Source organism: Empidonax traillii, unplaced genomic scaffold, assembly GCF_003031625.1.
Source record: "Empidonax traillii isolate 1590-97213 ecotype Southwest subspecies unplaced genomic scaffold, ASM303162v1 scaffold229:size1690559, whole genome shotgun sequence".
Lineage (NCBI taxonomy): Eukaryota > Metazoa > Chordata > Aves > Passeriformes > Tyrannidae > Empidonax > Empidonax traillii.
Window position 1 is genome coordinate 821,442 of NW_020955422.1, and position 26,395 is coordinate 847,836.

The 26,395-nt window shown below is 40.7% G+C and overlaps 1 protein-coding gene across 1 annotated transcript; it reads left to right on the forward strand.

Moving 5' to 3' along the window:
* Positions 1 to 22,834, forward strand: SMIM28 (small integral membrane protein 28). The gene is made up of 3 exons (XM_027888056.1): positions 1 to 3,090; positions 14,824 to 15,063; positions 21,561 to 22,834. The coding sequence occupies exons 2-3, from the start codon at positions 14,953 to 14,955 to the stop codon at positions 21,957 to 21,959; spliced, it is 510 nt and encodes a 169-aa protein (XP_027743857.1). The 5' UTR covers positions 1 to 3,090; positions 14,824 to 14,952; the 3' UTR covers positions 21,960 to 22,834.
* The last annotated feature ends 3,561 nt before the right edge of the window (positions 22,835 to 26,395 follow it).

A 26,395-nucleotide genomic window follows, 5' to 3' on the forward strand; every position in this document is an offset into this window, starting at 1 on the left:
GCTGTTCAAGTGTTTATATCACACCTGCACTGGTTAACGCAGTTACTGTGGTACATTTTCTGAGCATTCATCAGCCGTAGAATTACCACCACTATCTCTTGGTTAGCATGCTTTCATGTCCTTAAGATACTAAGATACAGATTTAATACTTTCCTGGGGATAAACACTCATGTGAGAATAACTGACCTAATTTAGCATCTAGAAAGAATTACTAGGAAAAGGTTTAGGCAAAACTTTCCTTGTACAACTCCAGGCACAGGCAACACAGTTTTTTGCCTCATCACAGATAAAAAAATCGTCCTCTGCACTATGGCTGGCTCGTGCCAAGGCCAAACACAGTTTACATCTGTGACTTGTAAGGTGCTTTGCCTTTCAGGCTGAGCTTAAAGTTTTGTTTAAAACCTAAACCTTCACTGTAAAATGCACTGACAAATTCTCGCTCTCCAGAGATTAACTCCCACCTCTAAGTACCTTGCGTTACTGTGTGTAATCTTCATCTGTACTTGATAGAGCAGCATTTCAGTGTTGGTATTGACACTTCAGAGCTTGGCACAGCACTGGCATGAAACTGAGCAGCATACAGACTAGCAAGTAGAGAGGTCCAACTCCATGTGCTGCCTGCACTTTGTACCTTTCTTCACAGGTTAGGCCCACGTTCAAAGTGCCAAAGCTCTTGAAAGCAATGGAAATTAAGTACCTAGACATCTTTATTACTCAGGACTCGGTCCTCGAATCCTTTAGTCTCAACATACGGGTTTACAAGTTCTCAGGAAAGGGTAAGTCCTGTACAGTTCCTCGCATCACCCTTTCTGCTGCTGTCCTCTATACAGCTCCTGCTTGAAAAATCCACAGGAACCAGCAAAAGGTCCCGTGCATCCCAGTGCTGCAAAATTCGAACCTTCACTTTTGCACAGATCCAGTATTAGCACGTAGGAGGCTGACCCAAGCAAGGTGAAGTGTTTTATTTTTTACCTAGCTCCTCATCTGTGTAGAAGCCTATTGAGAAACTGAGTGTGTGGTTCGGCTTTGTCAGCTTTAGCAATCCATTCTAGACATGCCATTTCTCAGTGATAAATTGTTTTTAATTCACAAAAAAAGTGAAGTGCTTTCTCTTTTTTTCCTGCTTTTGTACTAAGATCATGTTTAAGCAAGCTACTTACTCATTACTCCAGTTATAGTCATTTATGGAAAGACCTGTGTGCAGGGCTAATCATGGCATATGACAAAAAAACACCCCAGCTGTATTTTGTAAGTGTAAAAGGACCAAGTTACCATAGCACAGAAGCACAAATGTTGGATTTTATGCAATATAGATAATAGCATCCGGCAGCTAGTGATCTCTCTTCACTATTTTGAGTGGAGCTTCTATAGGGATATGACGAAAGGGTCTCCTCCTAGTGGCCCTCACCAGCAACATGCCTGGGATGCCAGGAAGTTGTACAGCTGCAAGGAAGAAGTCTTACATCCTCTTTCTGTTGTTTCCACTAATCCCCCTCAGAACATATACTTTATATGTGACACTAATATTATACTAAACAGATTTGGCCAAATGTGCAGTGCTGGCTATTTAAAAAGAAAAAATGAAAACACACATGGCCTAAGTATGCACCAGTCTTTTCACTTAGTGCTCAGAGGTCTCCAAGCTGAAAACTAAAAGCAGAGGGAAAAAGAAATGCCCTAATTCTGTGGTTATTAGTGGAGCTGCACTGTATGATCCTGGATTAATGCAATAATGAGCTTGCCTGTGGAACCAGATCCCTCAAATTCCAATTTTTGGCAAAATCACAAGTTGAGGTTTGCATAGTCTCTACTGCCACATTGAATCAGGGTTTATGGAAAGCATTTTTGGTTAAGAAACATGGCAACAGGATCTATTTCAATCCTTTTACCCCAACATCCCACTTTTCAAAAGGTAGTTTATGTACTTCCATAAATTTCATCTAAATACCATGGAGCACCAGGGCCCTGTTTCCTCTCCATGCATTTGGTCCATCTGAGCTGAAGTGCCATGTTTTCACAAGAAGCAAGCTGCAGTGAGAGAACTGAGCTAGCAGAGAGGCACAGGTACACAGATTAAAGCAAGGGACAAATATCACCTCCACAAGCCGGCTGTGGCTCCTGAGCCACCCACTCTGCAGGGGAAGGCAGGATTCGATACCAAAGGGGAAACAGCCAGGAAGGGCAGAGCATGGTGGTGACAGAGCCCTGTACTGCATGCTGTTTGCTGGCGCAGAGGGGAGCAAGAGATTAAAAAGTACGCAATGACAGCAGCAAGCACCTTCTTTCAGTTCCTCCCACTTTCTATTCTCTGCCTCTTTTCTCTCCCCACTTTTTATCATTATTTGTGAGACTGCAAGCATACTTCTGTGGGCCCTTCAACCAGAACTGAAAGTAAGCCAAAGGGAGTGGACACTCCATTTCACCAAAGATCTAAGACTTTCCTGTTTGAAAATTAGAAAAATAAAATTTTATTTCTATGATGATGGCTGCCACAGGAAGCATTTTACCACAAAACATGATTCCCAGGACTTAATCTCTCTAGCTGTATATTCAGGAGGAGTCAATAGTATTTTTTAAGAGAGACTATAAATCACCTTGTCAAGCAAGTGCTTGCATGGGGTTTACCTTCTGCTGATTTGATACCTAGTTGCAATTCCTTGGTCTCATCCGTGTTTCCTCCCTCTACCTTTCTGCTCTTCTTTAGAAAAACACCTCCCTGTGTCTGCTGCGTCCTGTTGTGCCGCTAGCTTTGTATGGTCCTTGGGTGTCCAGTGGTCGGGCAGTCACTGTCAGCTGGCTTGCAAATTGTATTTTGTGTATATTTTATTCTGATTGAATTCTGAAATGGAAATATTTTAAAACAAAAAGTATAAACTATTTATGTTGTTTGTGTTGTAGAATAAAGATTCAAATGCAAAATAAATTATGCTCTGGTTCTAACAAAAGTTACTTTACAGTTCCTGATGAAGCAAAGGAACAGAACTGAGAAAGAGCCTGAAACATGTGATATGTACCAGCAGGGACTGCAGTTTTCATGAATCACATGGGGAATTTAGTCACACTTGAACTGCTGGGTTTTTTTGATGGCAGGTGAGATCTAAACACTGTAACAAATGAGTTGTGCAGCACTCGTAGCCGGAGTCTGGGCTTGTAAGGGTAGAAAAGGATAAAGCTACTGAGACAGCTAAAGGTGCAAGTAGATATACCATGCAGAATGTTTGAACATCTAAACTGGTGAATCATTTCTCCCTCCATTAAAATGAGGAAAATACTTTTGTTTTTTATTTCATTAGAGATTGGTTCATTGGAGCTCTCATGCACAGTCAAACTTTTGTTGCATTTTTAAGCTAGGCATTCCCTGACCACAATCAGTTTAGCTAGCGCTCAACACGTGTTCCCAACCTACAGGAGCATGCAAACAGTATGGTTGCTGCCGTGTTTCATCCTGCTGAAAAGCTCAGCAAGGGCTCTCCCCATCACCTAAATTCCTCTTTTGATTAAAGTTGAATCAGTGATTGCTCCTGATGACAAAAAACCATTTGTTTAATGCAAATACTTAATGAAAACAGCAAACACCTTCACAGCAGCATCACATGCTTTTGTATGCAACCAAAATTAAAGTACTGGAGGAGAACGGGTTGGCCACTACCCCTGTCAAAATAATTGCCATAGGGCTTCCTGAAAGCAGGAGTGTTCCAGCAACAATACATAGCATCATGTAATAACCTTTAGGGTACAACTCTGTGTGCTCAGGGATGCTATCCCCAGCCCAAAGGCAAGTTTGCCACGTAAGAGTGAAAATGCAGCCGGCATTCTCACCTGGCCTCACTGGGTTCTCTGGGCGTGGGCTCCCATCCACTGAGATGACACAAGGTCTGGCCTTTGATGTCTGTTATGTAACAGCCTCATCAGCATGAAGGTTAAGAGCAGATTACAAAGCAAATAAATGAGGTTGTGATGCTTTAATAATCTTACACACTTCTGGCAAAACAAGAGTGTGTTAAATCCTAACCGTCAGATCTAATTTCATTCCAGGAGACTACCTTCTGCTGCTCCATACGTCGCGTTTAGATCCCATTAGAAAGATTTTCATTTTCTCCTAAACACCACTCAGGAATGTGAAACAGCAACAGGGTAAATACAGAAAGTACTGCTCCACTATTTCACTCACTCCTTACATGTACAAATTTCCAGTTGCCTTCCCACTTAATGCTGGAGTCAGACTAGCATGGCTTCTGCTGCCACTGATGCAAGAGGTCCACATGTGATAAAAGGGGTGACCTTGCTTCGTACTTATCTAGAAGACACTAGATCTTCTTCTATTATCGAGGAGCAAAGTGTTAAGAACATTCGTCAAAGAAACCAGCTATCAAGAAATATTTAAAAAACAAACAAAAAAAAACCAACAAAGGGACTAAACAGGCACATGACTAAATTTCACTATTAAATTGGTTCACTGAGCAGTCCTGTGGCAGAAGCCAAAATAAGAAGTAGAAAGGCCTGGGTTCTGTCTGCTGAACTATGTGAAATGAAGGGTGATCTCTTGATTTTAGAGCTTTTGGCAAAGAAGCTAGCATCAGGATAAACCTCTTAACGTCTAATATCACCGTAAACAAACACAAATTGAACTCTATCCAAATGCTTGACACAGTGTCCTGGAACAGTGCAGTCAGTATCCAGATTTCAAAACCCAGAGAATCCCAAATAAATTAAAACAATTTTGTTGTAAGCACAGGTCAGCTAGATCCTACTCTTATCATGGAGGAAAAAAAAAAAAAGAAAAAACTCAAACCCAACAAATTAGTGAGGCTGCGTGTGCAATTTTCTGACTCATGATAGAAATCTACTGTAGTAAATCTGATTTGTTTTTTTGTTTTTTTTTGGTTTTTTTTTTGTAAGAGATTTGTACCTTTATCTACACTGTAATTACTGGGAAATCTGTATCCATAAAGTAGAAGCAATACTTGTGATTTACCAGCTCTCAGGAAAGATGCCCAACCTGAAATGTTTTTGTTCGTTGTGGTTAGTGTGACCACTTCTGAGGAGATCTCTCATCATCTTCCTTCCCTACCACAGTCAAACAAAATTAGTAAAGATTAATTTAGAATACTTTACTGTGTAGCATTTATAAATTATTTACTATGTTTTTAAATGTTACATTACATCCCTGGCAGACTGCTTTGTACTTCAAATCAGTTCCTCCTTTGTGCCAGAGATTACAGGGAGAAAGAGATCAAAACAAAACTGGATAAGATGCTATATTGAAATCTATCCTTGTAAGTAATTTTGTCCAGGAAGTGAGAAACAGGCAAATCTTCAAGCTTGTGAAACAATAATGTCAAACATAATGAGAACGTGGAAAATGGCTTTGAAAATGTATTGCAGTAACTAATCTAACGAGAGGAAGGTGACAAGGCTCTTGGTTCATAATGCTCACTTGTAAAAATAATTCATCTTCCCTTTAGAAAACACAGGAATCGATTTCTGGGTAGAATTGTCATGGTGGCACCACAAACGCAAGGGCCCTGATAAAAATGTTCTTTTAAAATCCCAGCTGCAGAGATGGTCACCAGAGCAGATCTTATATCTCTCTTGCATACATTACCTTTTCTTTTAAAAGGACACTAAATAATTGAATATCTCAATGCAGGCTCTTGTGACCAGCCCTAAGCCCAAGAGAATAAAGACTGTTAGTTTGCAAAGCCAACCATGAAACAAAACAAAAGAAGATTTAAATCTAGTTTGATAATTATTTTTTACAAGTTTTCAATTTTTTAGACAGAGCTGTGCTGCAAGTAGGACAAGAAGTATGACCACTGTTAAGTGTTTGTTGGAAGGGAGGGTGCATAGGGCAAGCTGTGTCTAGACAACAGCACAGATCTGCACAGATATGCAGGGACTGCTAAAGAAAAACAGGATGAGAAAGAGCCTGGGGCAGGACACAAGAGCGAAACTACATCACTTTTTGTGTCTCTTTTAGACACTCAAACCAAGCCAGGCTGGCTGGACATGCATCCCTCTCAAGAAGGCTTCATCCTGCATATGGCAAAAAGTAATGTTTGGAGCCAAATAAAGTTTAAAAAAACCTAAACGCTGAAGAGCAACATCATAACATAAATACCTCTAACCAGTCGGTTCTAGTGCAGCCCCTACAACCTGGGCACATTATAACTGCTCACCCATACAGGCCCTGTTGACCCACAGCAGCCCCCTGGTTCCTCTTACTGTAACAGACCAAGTCACTTGAGACTGAGAGTGTGAGGATATGCTGTGATAGGAGGATCCCCACCTTGTAGCAGGATCGAATAACTTTATTTATCCAACAGACAGTACCCAACGACAGACATACCTCAGACGTTCTACTTACAGCTGATTCTCTTTGTATTCCACTGCCCCAAGCAAAACCTACTTGTTCTCTAAGAAGAAAATCCACATTTAATCAGCCTGGTCCCAGGCTTTCGCCACTGTCCAACTCTGAGCGACACTGGAGTTTCACACAGGAGCAAGATTTTGCACGGCAGCATCAATGCAGCCCATGCAGCCTGAATTGGAACACACATTGGGGCACCCTCTTCCCGCCTATCCAGAATCAGGTCTTTTCACAATACTCAGTCTTTTCTGAATGCAGTTCCTATTTTCTCAGTACTCTCTCAAATGACAATAAAATCTCCTGAATTTAGGACATGACGGACTGTACACTTGGAAGAACTGTTCAGATCATCCATGCAACCAGCCCAAACGCCAGAGCAGAGTCTTCTTTTTGTTTTGCTACAGTTTTGGCCCTTCTTGTAGAAGCCCTCACCTCAACATCAGCTTTTCACAGAAGGCACTGTCACATAACTGTGCATCTGTGCACATCAACACATCATTCTTGGGCTGCAGCTTGCATGTGCTAGCTGAAAACCTAGCCTGTTGTAAAGCTGCTCACACTGAGTAGTGGTTCTCAGCAGCACCACTGTCCAGGTATTCCTAATGTGCAACTATTCCCCTCCAAGCATTCAAACACCCCTTAGACAACACCTTTCTTTCATGATCCATTTGCAATGCCACTCCCAGCTGCCAGGCTAAGCCTCTCATTTTAAGAAGCCACATTTAAAGCCTTTGCATCCATGGTTTTCTGTGGAGGGTGTTGCATGATTCCTTATTTTTTCTAATACCAAGACCCTTTCATTTCCAATCCTGTAGCATACTTTCCACTTGCATCTCCTTAAGCTCTTATCTCCCTAGCCTGAGAGAAACTGTGGCAGTGCCTTTACCCTGTTGTCCCAAGTGTTCTTGTCCTTATGGCCTTGTACTGGTCATTTCTGAACTATTTTTACATTGGAAATGCCTGCCTTTCATCTTTAACTCATTCCCTTTTTCCCCTCTGCCTCCTGACATCTTAAGTTTCCAGTCTACAGCTCCATTGTAAGAGCTCTTGAGCCTTCCCCTCGCAGTTTTTAGCAGGCAGTTTCTGCACCTATGAGGGTAATAGCTTTTTATTTATCCAACAGACAGTACCCCATAACAGACATGATCAAGGCACAGCAAACAACCAGCATGCAGCTCAGGCACCACATCAAGTGTGACGTGACTGACGCTTAACAGCATCATAAGCAAAAACAACCAATGGGGAATTTGAGCAGCTCCCAGTGGGTCACGCTCAGCACTGTTACATGCCACCTGCTGCACCAAGAGGACACCCCAAGGAGGAGGACACCTGCCTGGGTGTCCCTCACTTCCCACCTCCCTGGTGGGGAGAAGTTTTCCCTTTTCTCTGCTGCTTCAGGTACCCCTACCACCAGCTCTGCTAATAAAGCTTTATGCATTTAAGGTTAGCTGACCTGCCTTTGTACAACAAATCTAGGCTTGACTGCCATTTTGCTGACAAGTTGAACCATTAACCAGTGTACTTGAGAAAATAAAGATCTTGCCACATCTGCAGATTTGGGGCCTCTTTCATATACAAGATTTTCTTAATGTATTTCATTTCTATAGCAAACTTTTTCTTACATGTTGCAGGAGGCTGTGCATCTTGTCCATGAGTTTGAAGTAAATATCTTTAGATTCAAATCAGGAGATTCAGCTTCAGGATGTGAGCTCTGAATTGGAACAGTACACAAAATGTGTGTTATTTCAAGCAAAACAGTACAAAATTGCTCAAAGCCTCTCAGCTGATGCTCTGTTAAATAACACACACTTCAGTTCAGGGAGTGTCATATGGATTCTGAAGCCCACGGACAGGAATAATTTTCTCCCTTGTCCTGAAGGGCCAAAGGGTCTTCCTTGGCCTTTCCTTGACAACTGTGTAAAACACTGAACAAGCGTATCCCGATTTACAGCCCCAGTTCTCACATGGATACAGCCTGCAGCTTCAGGGAGGCCATCTAACCAGGGACTGGGGTTAAGGAGAAGCAAACAACCTGCCTGATCTGTACTACAGGTCAGTCAGTGAGATCTGGGTAACCTCTGCTACTTGAACTCAATCTTCCAACATACTATAGCTTTCCTTTTATGGTTTCTCCCTTGGCTCTCCAAGAAGCCACTTGAGGAACTGGTAATGCTTCCCTGTGGTATTCCAGAAGTAAATTGAATTCAGCAACACATTTGGGAATGTTATGGTAAAATGGTGGAAGTATTATTGCATAATTTTTGAATGGCTCTTTCTTGTTCCTATTCTTTTTGCATATATATATATATTTATTCCTGATTTTGTTTGGTTAGGTAATATGCTACAAAGTTCAGTTTTAATTATTGATGAAAAAAACAGCCTTGAGTCACCACATGTTGCAAAAACAATGTTTTATGTATCTTGGAGAAGCAGAGGACACTTATTTGCAGGTGTCAGCCTGAAAGCAAGAATCCCTCACAGAGAAGCAAAATCAGTCAATAATGTTTTTTCTTCAAAGCTGGAATCAGAGCACCCAAACAGCCATGTCTTCCTTCCAGAGCAGGAAGCCACAGGTCTGGGATAAATTACAGAATAACAGAATCACTCAGGTTGGAAAAGAGATCTGAGATCATCGAGTCCAACCTTTGATTGACCACCACCTTGTCTACTAGACCATGGCACTAAGCGCCACATCCAGTCTCTTCTTAAATACCTCCAGGGATGGTGACTCTGCCACCTCCTTGGGCAGCCCATTCCAATGACCTATTACTCTCTCTGTAGAGAACTTTTTCCTAATGTCTAACCTAAACCTCCCCTGGCATAGCTTGAGACCAGGCCCTCTTGTCCTAGTGCTGGTTGCCTGGGAGAAGAGACCAACCCCCACCTGGCTACAACCTCCTTTCAGGGAGTTGTAGAGAGTGATGAGGTCACCCCTGAGCCTCCTCTTCTCCAGGCTAAACAACCTCAGCTCCCTCAGCCTCTCCTCATAGGACTTGTGTTCCAGTCTCTTCATCAGCCTCATTGCCATTCTTTGGAAATGCTTCAGCATGTCCTTTCTAATGTCCTTCCTGAACTGAGGGGCCCAGAACTGAACACAGCACTCCAGGTGTGGCCTCACCAGGGCTGAGTACAGGGGAAGAATCATTTCCTTGCTCCTACTGGCCACACTGTTCCTGATCCAGGCCAGGATGCCATTGGCCTTCTTGGCCACCTGGGCACTCTGCTGGCTTATGTTCAGCTTCCTGTCAATCCAAACTTCCAGGTCCCTTTCTGCCTGGCTGCTCTCCAGCCACTCTGTGCCCAGCCTGTAGCGCTGCAGGGGGTTGTTGTGGCCAAAGTGCAGGACCCGGCACTTGGCCTTGTTGAACCCCATACCATAGCCTCTGTATATGTTCAAGCAACTGGAATTCAGATACCGGGGTAATTAAGCTGCCATGGCCATCTTCGCAGTGTATTCCTTATGCCAGATAAATGCATTTTTAGTTAAGCTTTACTAAAGAAGGAAGAAAAAAACCAAAACAAACACAAACACCCAAAGCCAAAAAAAAAAATCTCATTTGATTTTGTTTACATTGAACTTAAGTAATATAACACAGTAGGAAATTGGCCCATAGCCCATTTAGCTATGACAGGTAAGACAAAATACAGAGCATCACATTTACCCCTTTCTCAATCACAAAATTTTGACTTACTGTGATAGCACAGGGTCAGTACTGGGGATGGCAGCACAACTTTTGTACCCCAAAACATTAGCATAAAAAAGAGAGAGTCTCACAGCATCAGGAAGATAGAATAAATAAATTGAGCATATCTCAGCCTGAAAGTAAAAAACATACCCAAATATTTAATTCTCACTTTCCTCAAAAGAAAACCCACAATCCATACACAACCCAACCTCCATTTCCCCAAAACATAAACTAATGCTGAGATCAATTTCCTAACACTTTAATAATACACAAGCACACACAGGGTTTAGGACAGTGATGAAAAATGTGTCATGCTTTTCAAGGTTGGTCCCACTTTAAAAAAATTTGTGTTTTCTGGCCTTTGTCCTCACCGTGGTCACCTGGAGAGAGAAATGTCCTTCAGGGGCACACTGACAGAGATCACTGCACACCCGGGCCCAAAGAGACATTGGGAATTTCAGCTGCCAGCACTGCTGGGACAGGCTCTGTTAGCCACGCAGCAGCTGCAGGACACACTGGGCTCCCAGTACTGGGGAAACTCTCACATAGGGCATTTCAGCCTCTGCAACAGTTCAGGGGAAGCAGCTGATCCCACTGAGTACCTGACCCTCTCCACCAGGTACTGACTGAGTTGAAAGATAACTGCTCGCTTTTGGGCAGTGCTCTTACACAGCAGGTTGTTCGCTGTCCCGCTATCCTGACAGGTTTACAAAGTATTGACCAGATGGCTAAGTAGTCACACAAGACACCATGAGCTGAAAAAAAAATCACCAAAATTCCAACTACAACACCATCTCCTTCACCCTCCCTAACAAACAAAGAATTTCTACAGTTTGGGCTAAATAGGAACAAAATTCCATACAGTGCGTACTGGCAGATACACACTCTTAAATGTAAGAGTAGCAGATTTTTCTCTTAAATAAGAGAAAACAAGGATTCAGGGTAAGTATGACCAACTGTAAATGAAGGGAACAAACCTAGATTGACAGAAATTACAAAAAATAAAAAAAAAAAGAAAAAATAAAACCCCATAGCTCCAGTATCATCAAATAGGTGCTGCCCAGCCACCAGCACTCTGCCATGGCCATATAGTTTTTCAAGTGTTATTACACTTACAGAACTTTAAGGGATATTTGCAGGAGGCAACCCTGCTCCTGCAGCAACCTGAGCTCTGTCCCTGGCACTGTCTCTAAAGGTTTTGCTTTCAGCTACCCATCTGCAGCACGAGGATTTGGGATCAATAACTCAGCAGTACCTCCTCCTGCCTCCATGGCCACTGCTGCTCCTGGACCAAGATAGCATCAGCATGCACACATTTTGTAGTGGAGTCTTCCTGTCTCCAATTTCCACAGGCCATGAGTATGTCCACCTTGTCCGCAAACACTGATCTCCAGAACACTGTTTCTCAGCAGAACTATGCAAACTTGTATCTATCCTTTGAAGTGACAGTGGTTTTAGTTTTGTGGGGAGAGGAGATTGCGCTTCAGAAGGTGCTTTGTTTTTGAAAAAACAAATGTATTGATAATTAACAAAAAAAAAGTAAACCCAAAATTTCAATATCATGAAAAATGTATCAAAAAAAGAGCAAAACAGTATTGCTTAGTTACCCAAGTAAAAATAATGGACAGAAGCCCACACCGCTCCTGCCTGAAGGACACAGAAGCACCTACCAGCTGGTTTTAGGCAAAAGTCATCATCTTCCTCCATTTCACCTGACAAAACTGAACAGTTTACACTGGTAATGCCTCACCCACTAAAATTCTAGTTCTGCATTACTCAGGTTAGCCCTCATACCCTCTCTCACAGCAGTGCAGTCATTCAAGGAAGGAGTTTCACCAGCACGTGTGGAAAGCAGCAAAAGAAACTGGAGGAAGAAAGTAGCAAGAAATTTGAAAGGTATCTAGGGCACTGTGGATATTCTGTTCCCTGCTCATATTAGTGGCAATACAGCCTAGACTTGCACTGCTAGCCTTGAACATCTCAGCAAATCAGAATGATGAATTATTTATGACAAACAGTTTGAGCTTCGGACTGAGGACAGTGGAGGTTCCTGTTTTCTGCAGTGGCTGCCTCAGACGGTCTCTCCCTGTTCCCCTGCTAGGATATTGGAAGTGATACTAGGAACACTGCCTCAGTTAAAAAAACTGGCATTGTTTCACAAACCTTTACCAAACTTTAACCAATTAGGTGGTACTATTCCATGACAGCTATTTTCTCCGGATTATTTCACAGTGCAACTGCTAAATTAAGCTATTTCAAAGAACAAATTCAGTGCCAAGAGAGGGGAGGACATTTTGTACATGTCAAGACCTGATGATTTCCAAAGGTCAACCTGATCCACACTTCAAAGTGACAAGCCTGACATCTGGCCATGTGGCTTGAAATCAAGGATGAACATCCTCCCCCCAGCTTTCACATTACAGCATGCCCCAGCTGAAACGGTATTTATGAATTCCTTGTGAGAAGGAAAAGTGTCACGTGTGCCCCATAGGGTTGGCAGAAATCTGCAACAAACTGGCCATCATAAACCCAGGCTCAGGTGGTACTATTTCAGTTCTACACAAGAGCAGATCTGCTCTACAAGGGTAGTGTGTCAAATGGGCATCCGACCACTGGCAGCAGAAACACAGTACAGTATCCCATTACTCTCGGTAATGTTGCTGCTGGGTCCACTGACGATATAAAAAGCCAGAGAGACAATCATTATTTTATATTCTAATTACCTGCATGACAAAGGCCACTGCATTTTCCCAAATTCCCATTTGGCTTCAGGTCTACAAAATTAAGTCTTTGTTAAACATTTTCCAGAGGCCAGAAATCCAAAGCAGCACTTTGCAAATCAGGTCAGTGAGTCTTAGAAGTGCACATTTTTTAATTTTTTATTTTTTTTTTTTTTTTTTTTTTTTTTTTTTTTTTTTTTTTTTTTTTTTTTTTTTTTTTTTTTTTTTTTTTTTTTTTTTTTTTTTTTTTTTTTTTTTTTTTTTTTTTTTTTTTTTTTTTTTTTTTTTTTTTTTTTTTTTTTTTTTGTAAAATCCATCTAACTAGAATCCAAGGATGCCAAACAGGGTGTTTATACTTTAAGGAGATGTAATTTTTTACTTCCCATTATTCATGCACAGTCCCAAAGCAAATTTATAGCAAGCTCCTAAAAATAGCATTAATAATAGCATAGGGGCTACATTAAGACCCTAATTAAGATGGTATATGAATTTTTCCTGCTTGCATCTAAGATTATAGATTTAAGCTACACAGTCACAAGACTCCTTATGGAATTTATTTTCTTAACACCAGTTTGGGGAAGATGGTCATCATTCTTGCTTCCATACAAGGTGCTGAGACATCAAGTCAGAAGTATTTCACTACCTTGGTGTGACCTGTTAAACCATGTTTAGGGCCCAGTTTCTCAGTGGACACTGTAGTTCACAGCATAACTCCCCCGGACCTGGCTGCAGCTGGAAACACTCATCAGCTCTGAAAGTGCTCTCCAAGATGAGAAGTGAGGCACTGAGGAAAGGAGGAGTCTTCTCACAAGCATGCAATGGCTTTTCTGAGGTGAGCTTTTTGTCTTCACACAAGACCTTCTCAGCAGAAGCAAGAATGGGGGTCGGTTTCCAATAAACAGTGCAGCTCCTTCAGCACCAAAACCAGGCCTTCATGCAAAGTTGTTGCTCCCTATCCACTGCTCACCTGGCAACTTCGGTAACAAAACAGGATTGACTTATCAACCAGTGGCCTCTCTCTCCCACAGCCATGGTTCACCTGCAGAGTTAATCCCTCCTGCTGACACAGGGATAAGAGGTGAAAATTCTAACCCCAATTTTGTACCATCAGTCTCAAACACAACTTTTGCTCAAACAGGTTAGCTTTGAGAAACCATGCAAAATGCACTACAGTTGAAAGGATGTTACTAACAGCCTCTCTCTCTGCTCACAACAAGGTTGAAAAAGACACCACCAACTTTTCAGTAAGAGTTAAACTTTGATTCAACTTGCAACTTCGGTTAAATACTCCTCCCCTCAGAAGTTACCATACCTCAGTGAAATAAGTTTGTGTTGCTTTTTTCTGCATAAAGAGCTCAAAGTCTTCTCACTGGAAACAATTGCCATTTAACAATGAGTATCCTAGAAAGCTGCAAACAATCCTGATTTAACTGAACTGAAAACTCGTTATTACCGAAAGCAATCACACTCTAACAGTGACCAAAGCTTTCCTGGCAGAGCTCTCTCTCTGGATTTATCATTAACATCTACATCCTAACACTGCTAAATAATTCAGCACAGCATTTAGCCCTATGTCCTTGCCTCTCTACTCAGAAACCACTCTCACAGTCTATTTCAGCAACAGGGAGGAAAAATCTATCTGGATTGTGGTTCGTTCTTATGCTGTGTAACTGAGGGGGGAACCTCAGCTACCCTTTCACTCTCAGCATAGAAGTGTGGGTTTTATTTATTTTATTTTTGGGGGGAAAAAGTGTTTATTAGACAACTAAATATAGAGCGTTATTTATCCACACAGAGTCATGACCATGTGGGCTCAGATTCACATGCAAATTCCCCTTTTAATAATCCTAATGCAGGGAGTGCTCCAATCAGAGCGCTATCAGCCCCAGCTCCCAGATACCTGATGCCAGCTTTGCTGGTAATGTAGGCCACCGAAGCAAATCCAGAGAGATTGAGTTGGAAGTGGAGAGAGGCTCTGAGATCTATTTGCTTGGCTTTCCGACGACGAGGGGGTGTGTAACTTCTTTTTGTCTTTTCCACTATAAAGGGGATATCATTAAAGAGGGATCATTAGCTGAGAGCAGCCCAGCTGGGTCGAGGCTGGGAGGCGGGGACGCAGTTGCAAGCAGTGAAGCAAGGTGGAGGCACGAAGAGAGAAGACCAGATTAATGAAAGCATGAGGTGGCTCTTGGGCAGCAGCTTGAAAAAATTTGGACACGCTGACAGGGGAAACTATGACTGGCTAAACAGTGAACCAGGTGGGCCACTTCTGGAAACAGAGCTTCAGGTCTGTACCCCCCTGCTCATCTCTGTGGCATGTCCTTTGACTTTGCATGTGTACGTATGTCCGTGTAATGCCTCATGTATAGTGCAGAGTAAATACCTGGGTACTGGGACGTATCAAAGTGGTACTGCTCAATTACACAGAGTCAGAGCATTTATTTATTGCTGTTAAGCAATAAATGTTTTAAACACATTTGTGGGAAAAGAAAAACATTAGATAGGAAAATTCTGTTCGGGTGGCAGGTAAGAAAGTTTAGTTATTTCTTTTAAGCATAATGCATTTTGCTATTCCTTGATTTTCTTTCTCTTAAATGCATGTTTATGCTTTTGATCTGGTCCTGTGAAGCCTTTCTGCAGATGCTGCGAGTCAGTAGCAGGCAGCAATGAACTCTTGTTCCCTAAGCTGTGCGCTGATTACTTCTGCGAGAGAGGATCACATGCAGGCAAGTGGGGGGAGGGAAGTAGCCCCCAGAGATGAAAACACAGCCTGCCTTTCTGGCTTTGTCTGACATACAGTGAGAGTGTTTCTCTGATCAAAAATAATAATTTAAGGTGTACATACATCCCCAGTAAATGTACGAGTCAAGTAGCATTAACAAATGAACTGGCCACACTACTTAGCTGAGATATGAAGTGTACTGTTGCAAAATAAAAGCCGGTAGGAGTGTGTGTGGGTGTCAAAACAGGAGAAAAAGTAGTCTTTAATGACTCTGCAATTTTAACAAAATCTACTTTATCTGTAAGATTGCCAGAATTAGAGTAGCATTGGCAGTGTCTTCACACCTCAAGACTGGTTTTATGTGACAGTGGGAAACAAAGAGCATCACCAGAGTCACATTCCAACAAGTATTTGAAAATTCTGTGAATCAAGGCTCACTTTTAAATTGTGTCACTATTAATGTATACAAAACCACATCAAAATGTTTTTCTATTTGCCAGATTTATGTTTTTGCTTTTTACAAGCAATAATAAATCGGCTTTAAGAAGCTTGGAAAAGCAGCTATGGGGGGACCACAGCCTAATGACTTCAAAGCAGACTTTGTTCCAAATGCACTTAAACACTTCTGAAGTACTGGTTTCCTGATTCAACTTGAAAAGATACAAGTATAAATATGGGCTATTTAAATAAAAATAATTTTAGTAGAGTTCTAAGTACTCTAGCAATTCATTAACAACATAATAAATCTTAGCACCAATCAGTCACTTCAATGGGAAATTCAGTAAGCAAAATAAACTTTCACTTTTCTATCCTTACACCAAAGCTTTCTTTAAACTCATGTTTGGCCTTACTAGGTCATTCTCTCCCAAGCCAGGTAGTATCCCTCTTCTGTCTAGACACATGGTTCAGCTCCAAACCCATTCCATTACTCATCATGGATACACCACACAACTCAGCTCCACTCTGCATTTTATTCCTTTATCAACAGGCTGGAGTAAAAGCTCATCTTAGCTGATATGGGTCACGTAATCTGAAAGCTGGCAACTGTACATGCTCAGCATGTTAAAAAAACATAGGCAGACAGATTACTAATGAAAGGCTTTACTACTTTAGTCTGTGCTCAGTGTTTGGGAAAACTGACCCTCTGCTTCAGTTCCTACAACTATATAAATGAAAGGAAGAGAATAAAAATGAGCCTACGATGACCATACCATCCTAAGAATTAGTTCTGGGAAAACAGAAAACTTTTTCGAAACATGATCCCTTTTACTCCCATGCCCTTTTCTGCCTTTCTCTATTTTATAAAGGATATTTTCCCTGTATTTATGTGTCTGTAATTTATTTCATGCTGGAAGTCAGATTCTTATTTTTGTCAATTACAAACCTGACAACAGCTGCTTGTGATGACACAGGCAGAGCACACTGATGTCCAGTGAAGCAGCGTCCAACCAAACCAGTCAGGAAAAGACTGCCAAATAATGTCCTCAGTCACTTCATTTGCCGGGTTTGGAAACTTCCAGAGGTTAAACAGTAGAGGATCTTACTTCATATATGTTCTGCAGTTGATTTACTTTCATTTCAATCAACGAAGATTCAGTTTGATTTTTAGATCATTTTATTTTCCAGTTCTGGCAGCTATTCCTGTTACCTATACACAGTGCTTACTTTTATAGTTTTAGAGGTTAGTTTTAGTTCCATTTAGAACTTTTGTTATAGTTTAGAATTTCTAAGTAATTATTTATTTTTTTATTAAGTGACCCCTGATTCATTGTATTAAAATTATTTTCATTTTTTGTGTAAATTTTTTTAGAGCCCATGAGATTTTCCAAGTCTTTATGTCCAGATCTGTGCAACATTCTTTACTAGCCCCTTAGTCAGTCATAGAAGAAATGGGCACAAAACCATGATGGAAAAACAGGGACTGATACTGATCAGTTGTATCCCAATACATTCGATAATATATATGGATTTACCTACAAGAAGTTCATCAGCTTTCTGAACTACATCTCAAACTGAAATTAGCCCATGTAAAAGGCTTAGCAGAAGACAGTAACAAAATGAATTTATAAATCCCTGTTCAGATTCTCTGCATCTGTATTAACTTATTAAAAACTATTTCAACTCAAATAATACACTACGAAGGCTACAAATTATTTCACCCAGATAGAAACCCTTTGAAACATAGACTGAGGAAAACTGGGCCTTGCTGCCATCTGTTAGCATACAGAAAAAAAAGCATATTGCCCAATACTTAATCCTACCTGCCTCACATGCTATTATTTTGCAGATTGTAGTAAGACACACTTAATGTCCTTCCACAACTATACAGGACATGGTATTCATTTCATTACTAGCCATTCAGTGTGCTACTTTCTCCTCCCTTTCTCAGCATACATCTCAGGATCTTATTTACTGCATCTTCTTCAAAAAAACAAATTTATTATGTCTCCTTTTGTGCACATTACACAAGCGCCTGGTTGCTATCTATTCAGTAGTTATTTTGCATAGAATAGGATAAAATAGGAGTAATTCAGTTGGAAGGGACCTGCAATGAAAATCTATTCCAACCACCTGACCACTTCAGGGAGTACAAGAGGATATGAAATGCTTCATAATAACGTATGCATTTTTTGCCCAGATCCCTCGGTACAATAAAGTACTTGCAGGTTCAGGGCATCCCTCTTTCCCCTTCAGGTGTAGCAATACAGATGCATTCTAAGCAAGGTATAACAAATGAGTAACCCACAACAAACACCTCTGCTGAACTGTCTTTCCCTTCTCCTAGACCAGTCAGTAACAGAGGCAGGAAGACAGTTCGTCAGGACAGCATTTGCTATCCCGCACTGGGAGGCAGTCCTCTCAATCCCCCACTCTTCTGACTCAGTCACTACGTACCCTACCCATCCTGCAGCACAGTACCCTGAGGTATTGTGGTCTTCTTCCCTAAGCAATTTATCACAAACCTCAGTAGGTACTTTGTGCACAATAATGTAATTAAAAATTATATGCATTGCAGAACAAATTAAGGAATCATAGATTTCCAAAATGCTGGCATTTATTCAACCTTGAGAGCTTGATTTTGCAACTTTAGAAACAATGCTACAGGTTACTCCTGGGAGGCTTTTAGCCAGTAACCCACTGACATTCCAAGCTGTCCTTTTGTACCTATGTCACAGACTGTGGTCATCTGAGCTGGCTTATACTACAAATAGTTTCACTTCCTCAATTTTTTTTTTTTTTTTACCATTAGATGCAACAATAATATGTTTTACATATTTCTATTGATGGGTATTTCTTTACAAGGCCCAAGACCACTAGGTTCCAGTTAAGGCTTTGGAGCAATGTATTTCCCTGAGACCTAAGACTATTCATTAATTCCTTCTATCAAACTTAACCTTTTCTTTCCTTCTCCTGCCTCATAGTTTCTCACTAGCCCTTTCCTTTTCCCTTCTTATGCGAAAAGAATGGGACTGTTGCAGTCAGAGTGTTGTTCCTCAGATTTCTACTCTCAGTCCTATCCAGTCCTACTGCCCTCAGTCTTGGTTCCCTTTTGGCTTTCCTCCCCACAGTTTTATATCTTGCTCTTACAAGCCTATGCTCTCCTTCCACACTGCTGCACAATTCTGATTTTTACCCTTCTCCACTCTTCCCACCCCTGATGAGTTCACAGCTCCTCACTTCAGAAACATCAGTTCTCATCCTGTGCTTCAAATCCACATCCAACCCACCAATCCTTCCCATATCTCCCTGCCATCCCATGAACTCTCTGAAATCTAATATTTTTAAGAGGCCATGTCTTATAACAGGATGCATCAGGCACCCATAACACCAGGCTGTTCTTCCACCAGCACATGAAGGATACACCGTCCTTGACCAGTATTTAACACATGAATATCCTTTCAGTGAAATATATAGGGAAGATGCATCGAGTTTAAAGGATAATCAGGGCTTTATATACCTTTTACTAATCTCATGTAGGAAAAGCTGGCAATCTCACTCTCTGTCCTCACAAACCACCAGAATACTGTACAACTCACAGGTCCTAAGAACAGCACTTAACCTGCTCCCTACAAATGAAACTCAAAACTTGGACTTGGATCTCAGAAATTTGCTCCTCACTGATAGTGAATAATGCTGTCCAATACAAGCTCAGCTCTTCAAAATATTTACCGTAAGAGTATGGGTAACGTTAGTATGAGTGAGTCTCTGTATACATACTGCACAAATACAATACTGAATGTTTCTTTTCATATTCCCAGGAATTGTTTTCTACCCTTCATAAGACCCACTAAAAAAGCATTAGTGAACCTAAAGAAAAATCCCCTCATTTTTAAAAAAAAAAAATATTTAACGACTGAACTAAAAGAACAGTTGGAACAGTTTCTTCCAGCTCTGCTCTTTCCTGTAGCCCATTTAATAGTCAGGTAAGACAACAGCTTGTACTGCCAGAAGCTCTTTAATAAAAAATGATCAGTAAATATGAAAAGAGTTCTTTAGTATGCACTTTCTGGGTAAAAGACAGCTGGGGTAAAAAAAAGCTTAAAAGCTTACCCACAAAAGTTTCAATAAATTTTAAAATTACTTTAACGGGTCTGGCTTCAGACCCACAATACTTTAGGAAAAAAACAACAAAAAAAGAAATCTCCCCTATATTATCTGTTAGAAGTCAAAACCTATTTACTTTGTTTTTCTTAGGCAGAATTTTATAATATGACAACAAAGCAGAGAGGTTACAAATACCTCGTAGATAATCAGTTGAATGTAGGTTGCAGTGTGATTTTGTAGCTGGAAGAATTACTACAATTCTTGGAAGAATAAGCACAAAAAGTTTCTGTAGACTAAGAAGGGGGCACTGTGGTTACTGGCCCTTTTCACAAAGCCATTGCTGCAAACAGCCAGTTTGCATCTCTGCTTCCAAATGCTTTGAGGAAAGAATCACTCAATTTCTCCTAGCTTGAACAGGTACCTTCATTCAAAATAAAGGAAATCTGATCTATTGACCTGTTGAGTCTCACCATACAAATGTGAAAAAGCCATCTGGGAGCACTCTTCAGAAACTTACAAAGGGAATGAGTTGATAATAAATAGCATTATAAGGTTTGGGTTTTCCTCCCCCTTTTGACTGGACTCTGAATGAGATCCACTAATTAGAAGCTAGAGCAAGATAGTCATACTGAAAAAAAGATACATTAAATTTTAAAACTAAAGCTAATACAACAGAAGAGCACAAATGGCTTTGTTGGTTTTGTTTGTTGCAGGTTTTTTAGTAGCTTATAATTCCAGTTAACATAACAACACAATTAAAAAGCTGTGGGACAGAGGCCTATCGTGCTACATATTGCAGAAAATAAAGCTGACAGTAACAGTCACGACCGTTATTACTCTTACACAAGAAGTTCTTTTTCCACAGTTTTAAACAGGGGAAAATGATTCTTGGAAAGCTGGCAGAACAAGCTCAAGAAAGAGCTCCAGTTCAGGCCGTGCTAACACACCATGTCAAGGTCTGATCTGTAAGATTAGAACAACCCAAAGAATAGGTATTGTAGGTAATGGGCCCTGTTTTGAAGGGCTAGTTGTCATAACATTTGTTCTTTAAACAGTTTTCCAAACACAAAGAAACAACACTAGATGGTGCTTCGTCTGGGTCATCTGCAATTCACTGTTCTCACAAATTTTAAAAGCTTGACTAATCTCCCACAAAGTGGACTGGTCCCTCTGTAATCCAAGAGCAACAAAATGTCAGTGTCAAACAAAATTACATACACTTCCAGGTTGTTGGGGTTTTTCCCCATTGGATACAGGGTTTCCTAGAAAAGCATCATTCTTTCCAACTTCTCCATTTCTTTTGTCTCTAATTGCCAGTTGTTTTAATGAGTCAGCAAATAGAATTTGGCCATTCAGGAGTCTGCAAAATATATTGTTTGACTGGCATTAATGCAGACAGAAAGAAATTTGGAAAAGCAACTGCTGTATCATAAGGGGGGAGATGGAGAATACATTTTTGCTCTCTCATTAAGAGGTCTCCAAGAATCCAACACACTACCTATTTGCTTTGATTACAGAGCAGACAACAGACGAGTTCAACCAAAGACGACATAGAACCATTTCTGTGCATCATACTGCCTGCCACCATGATGCTCTTCCTGGCATTCCTGCTGCTCTTCCTGTACCGCCGTTGCCAGCGCCCCACTCAACAGGGGCAGATCTTCAGCATCGACCTTCCTGAGGCCCTGCCTGAACATGATGTGTCCAATTTCCTTTCTGCGCTGCCCTGGAACAGTGAACAGAGTTTCCACTACTCCACGCTGGTCCCTGATGCCACATTCCTCTCTGTGTGTTTGCCTCCATCATATGAGGAGGCCACCATGAAGACTTCTATGGAAGAGGCTCACACTGAGCTCTCTCCAGACCCAGTGCCTCCTTATGAAGAGAGCATACTGCAGACCAGCAGCGCCGAATAAACTTCCTATGGAAGCACCTTAGCTGACGCATGCAACCCCTCAAGCCACAAAGGTAGAACTGCTATGGCCTTTAAAACTTGTGAAAAGATTCCAAATGAGGCACTAAACCAATGAATTTATGCAGGAAGAAACTTGAAGTAACAGGGAATGACTCTCTTCACCTCATCCTAGGACTCTTTACCTTTCATTTGTGGCAAGTGTACGCATGGTGTAGCATCAAATCTGACCCAGACTGGCAGCATGGGTATTCCAGCTAACAAACATGTCATGAAAGGATTAAACTTAAGGAAAGTTGAGAAGCTGTTCCTCTGCCATCCATCAGCTACAAGGAAATAATGCTATAGATTCACTTATCACAAAAAGGGCTTTTAGCACATATCTATTCCAGTTTGGAGTTTTTTCTTTTTTATGTGTTTATTTTCAATTGAGTCTTTGACAAGCTTAGTCACTCTACCTGTGTGTATTAACATAACATCATTCTGCAGTGCTCTGGAATGATCACAACAACTCTCAGGAAAGCAAATAAATATATAACATATACAAAATATCCAGCAACTGTCCCCGAAGATTCAAACATAGACTGTGGATAAAAGCTGTCTTTTCTCACAGTTGAACAATGAGGACAATCAGAGAAGATCTGATTGTTCTGGGTGTGGAAGACTCCATACAACAGTCTTACAAGAGCACATTCATACTATTGCTGCAAACTACCCGCCAAGGTCTGCAAGGTCCCAATGTTCCAGACTACTCACTTGACTTCTTTTCCAATTTACAAGTCTAAAATAATAAACTGTGTGACTTGTTTGGTGCAGTGTGTAAAGAAGTTGGAAAAAAACCTAATAAATTCAAATGCACCAACAAAATCTGGTCTGTATTTCAAAGCAGCGTTATCACCCCTTCCCCTTCATCACTAGGGCAAAGTAAAGCTAATTCAAGTGTGCTGGTGGCAGTGGCTCAGAGGGTTTGCACGTGTATGCTTTTAGACAATGCTGCATGCTATCTTTAATTTTTTCTTAGAGGATAGCATTTTCACTATGGTGATAGATGCTCTTGTTACAGAAGGTGGCTACTACAGATCCTGACAGCCTCAAAGTTATGATGGCAAGCCACAGACAAAAGTAGTGTCATGGAATAGCTGACGCCTGCAAGCAAGAAACTATTGTAACAGCTGTGTGCAGTCTTGGTGTAACTAACAAATTCCAAGGCTGCCCTGACCTGCACTCTGTGATCTCAGCAACTGTCAGGAGGTGTCAATAACAGCCAGTCCTGTTTTATGAACTTACCACATTCCTTAAAAAAAACAACAAAACCAATAATACAATAATGGAAGAAAAAAATCATTGTTGTACAGCAGAAGAAAGGCCACTTTCAAGCTGCAAGGTACTTAAATTTCATGTTATGTCAACAGTGACACAATCACAGTAACCAAATAGTCCAGGTCAAAACCGATGTTGCCATTCATGCATTTCTCTTATAACAAGAAAAAAAATCTGCCTTTTATAATTCAGAAATGGGATTGTTTTCTTGAATTACAATTTTGAGATCATTCCTTTTCTAATGTTCCATTTTGGTCATCAAACCGCAGCAGCAGATGTTTTGGAAAAATCCAAATTCAATCAATCATTTTTCTTTTCAGACCGCATCTGGGAACAGTTTCTGTATTTGCTGGTGCATTTGAAAGTACTAAATTCCATTGTTTCCTTGCATTTCCTTTACCTTCCTAATATTTGGTACATGCAGTTGTTGCCAGCTACAAGGAAAACGGGAAAAACATATGGGCCCCAAACAACATACCTAATTGGAAAGGTACAAAGCTTTGAGGTTCAAAGCTAAGTCACTTCTGCCTCTGGTGTCTGTATATACCACTATCTTCAGAAAAGTTCTACAGATATGCTTGAAAACTAAGCCATTGTAATATCAAATGGAGTATATTTTGCCTTTAAAGATCTGCTGTGTTCTGAAATGAGTTGCACTGTTATTCAGCACAGTTTCTTGTTTACCCTTAACATGGGTAGAGACCGGTACTCAGCCCCTGGGCTCATCATTCTAAACGGCTCTCTAGTTACCTTAGTTACAATTAAGAAAACTTTTTGACTGCTTTCTTGTGACTAGGACTAATATATTTCTAAAATAGCTGAGGATTCCTATTCTCTGCAAGAATATCGAGAGTGATTGTGTTTCACATAGTATTTACTGGATAACTCTCAAATCCTGTTTTAGATAAACAGTTTCTGATTGTTTGCATTACTATAGACAATTAAAAACAGACACTTGCTCAATTTCAAATTAACAGAAATACTGCTATGACTTAAATTCTTCTTTCTTGTAGACTGCTTTTTATTCTATCTGGAATTGGTATTTCTTACCGTATTCCAGCACAGATTTTTCTAGTCTTGCATGTTAATTGTTCCTAGCAGGTTTCAACCTCAGCAGCACCTCTACTCTTAAATCCCCACCCCAAAGAGAAGGTCCACTAAAACAAAAAGAGAATGTTTCTCATGCAAACACATTGAAATTAAATCTCCATTACCTAGGAGGTACCTCTGCTCATATCAGATTGTGGTAACCAGTGTTACTGGTATTAGTGCTACTGCTTGTGGAACAGCTCTCAGGTCCCTAGGGCGAGCACCTTCTGCATCCAGAGAGCTCATGACCTGAAAGGAACTCATGCCTGGCTATAGAGCAAGCATAAGTGCAAGGGGAAGATCTTTTTCTCAGCTCCAGTAACCTGAAAGGTGAAGATTTTAGACTGAGGAAAGACATTAAGTTTTCGATTACCTAAAAGGTAACTGCAAACAAAGCAAAATAAGCACCCCTCATGCTTGCACCAATCTGAACTGCTGCTGGTGATCTTAAAGTGAAACAAGTTTAAGTCAGAAAAGAGATTTCTAAAAGTGAAGTGAGCCTGAAAGTGCACCAAAACACTGGCAACATTATCTCTGGCCACACTAAGAATTTAGACAAACTTATGCCCAGAATGATGAAGGCTCCTCATTGGAGCAAGGAATGGATTGGATGTCTTTCCGAGTCCTTTCTTGGTATAGCTAAAGCTATATCAAATCAAATTTTGCCCATAATTTCTAAATTTTGTATGAAATCAGATGGCTGGTTCTTTGAAAATCTGATACTAGGAGATTTCATACGCATCCAGAAATCACTGTAACGCTACCATTGTACTTTATAATCACAAAGTTTTTTTGTAGTTTTTTTTTTTTTTTTTTAGATCTCATATCTGCTAGTACACATATGAAGTCTTACAAGTTGTTGACTCTCCTAATGTGAGATTAATCGTGTATATACAATGCCTTGTTGTTATGGGAAACTATGGAACAATAGGGACTACCCCATTAAGGAGGCTTCAGAGAGGGCCATCTTTGTGCTTCTCCTCTCTGTGAGAGCTGTCAGAGTCTCTTACTGACAGGGATCCACTGCTCTGCAGACCAAGATGCAGATATACCTTGCACACATGCCAGTTACTTGCTCAAAAGACATTTAAAGGAAAGCAATGCAGGTAATTTATACAAAACAGTTCTACTAAATATCCAGTGACAGTATTCAGCATGCATCTCCAGTAATAATACAGTACTTTCACATCCAGTAATAATACAGTACTTTCAAATTATTAGAATATCCTCTCTCTCATTCCACCTGAAGGAAGGAAAGATGAGACAGCTCTTTGCAACCACAGTAGGAGCTCAGAAACCAACATCTTGGATAAAAATGATTCATGCTTGTGCATAGATCGATCATCTGGCACCTAATCTTTGCTGAGCTAAAAGCTAACTCATGACTCACTGGTTTTTACTTGCCAGTGACAAAATAAGTTTTTCAAAACAGGACAGTCATTTCTTGGCCTTGGCCTAGGAAAGACAGAATAAGCACTTAATTTCTCCTCAGAGAGATGCTCGTTTGTAACAAATACCTTGTCTAGAAATTTAGATCCCTCACTGAAATGGAATAACTTTACACTAAAAAAAAAAAAAAAAAGAAGCAAACTCTGACATTGAGTCAGAATATCTTTATGATAGTTTAACAATATCACAGTGAACAAGAAGGAACTGCCCCCAAAATACAACATTTGGCTTAATCTGCACTTGTAAGGATTTTGCTTGGGTCCCTATGCCAGCAAAGCCTCCAAATACAGACACACAACTACTTTTGCTAGTACAAACTCCACTAGCATGAACTATATGTGCTCTAGTAGTCAAATAACTCTTAAAGATGTAGGTTTTATCTATATTAGAAGGTGACTCAGCAGTCTTACTCTGGCTAAATACAAAACTGCAGCAACTCAGAAGCAGATTCACAGAGGAATCTGTCTTGCAGAGAGTGGTCATTGGCAAAGATGACACCTACTGCTGTCCAGTTTTAATTTACAGCCTCCATACATCTGACAGTAAGTACACCATTAATTCAGCTGCTGGTTCAATCAAGGG

Excerpts from the sequence above, each read along its gene's own strand:
- SMIM28 (XM_027888056.1), top strand. The coding sequence starts at position 14,953 with ATGAGGTGGCTCTTGGGCAGCAGCTTGAAAAAATTTGGACACGCTGAC. Across the intron at positions 15,064-21,560 it reads TTCTGGAAACAGAGCTTCAG|AGCAGACAACAGACGAGTTC; the intron begins GTCTGTACCCCC and ends CTTTGATTACAG.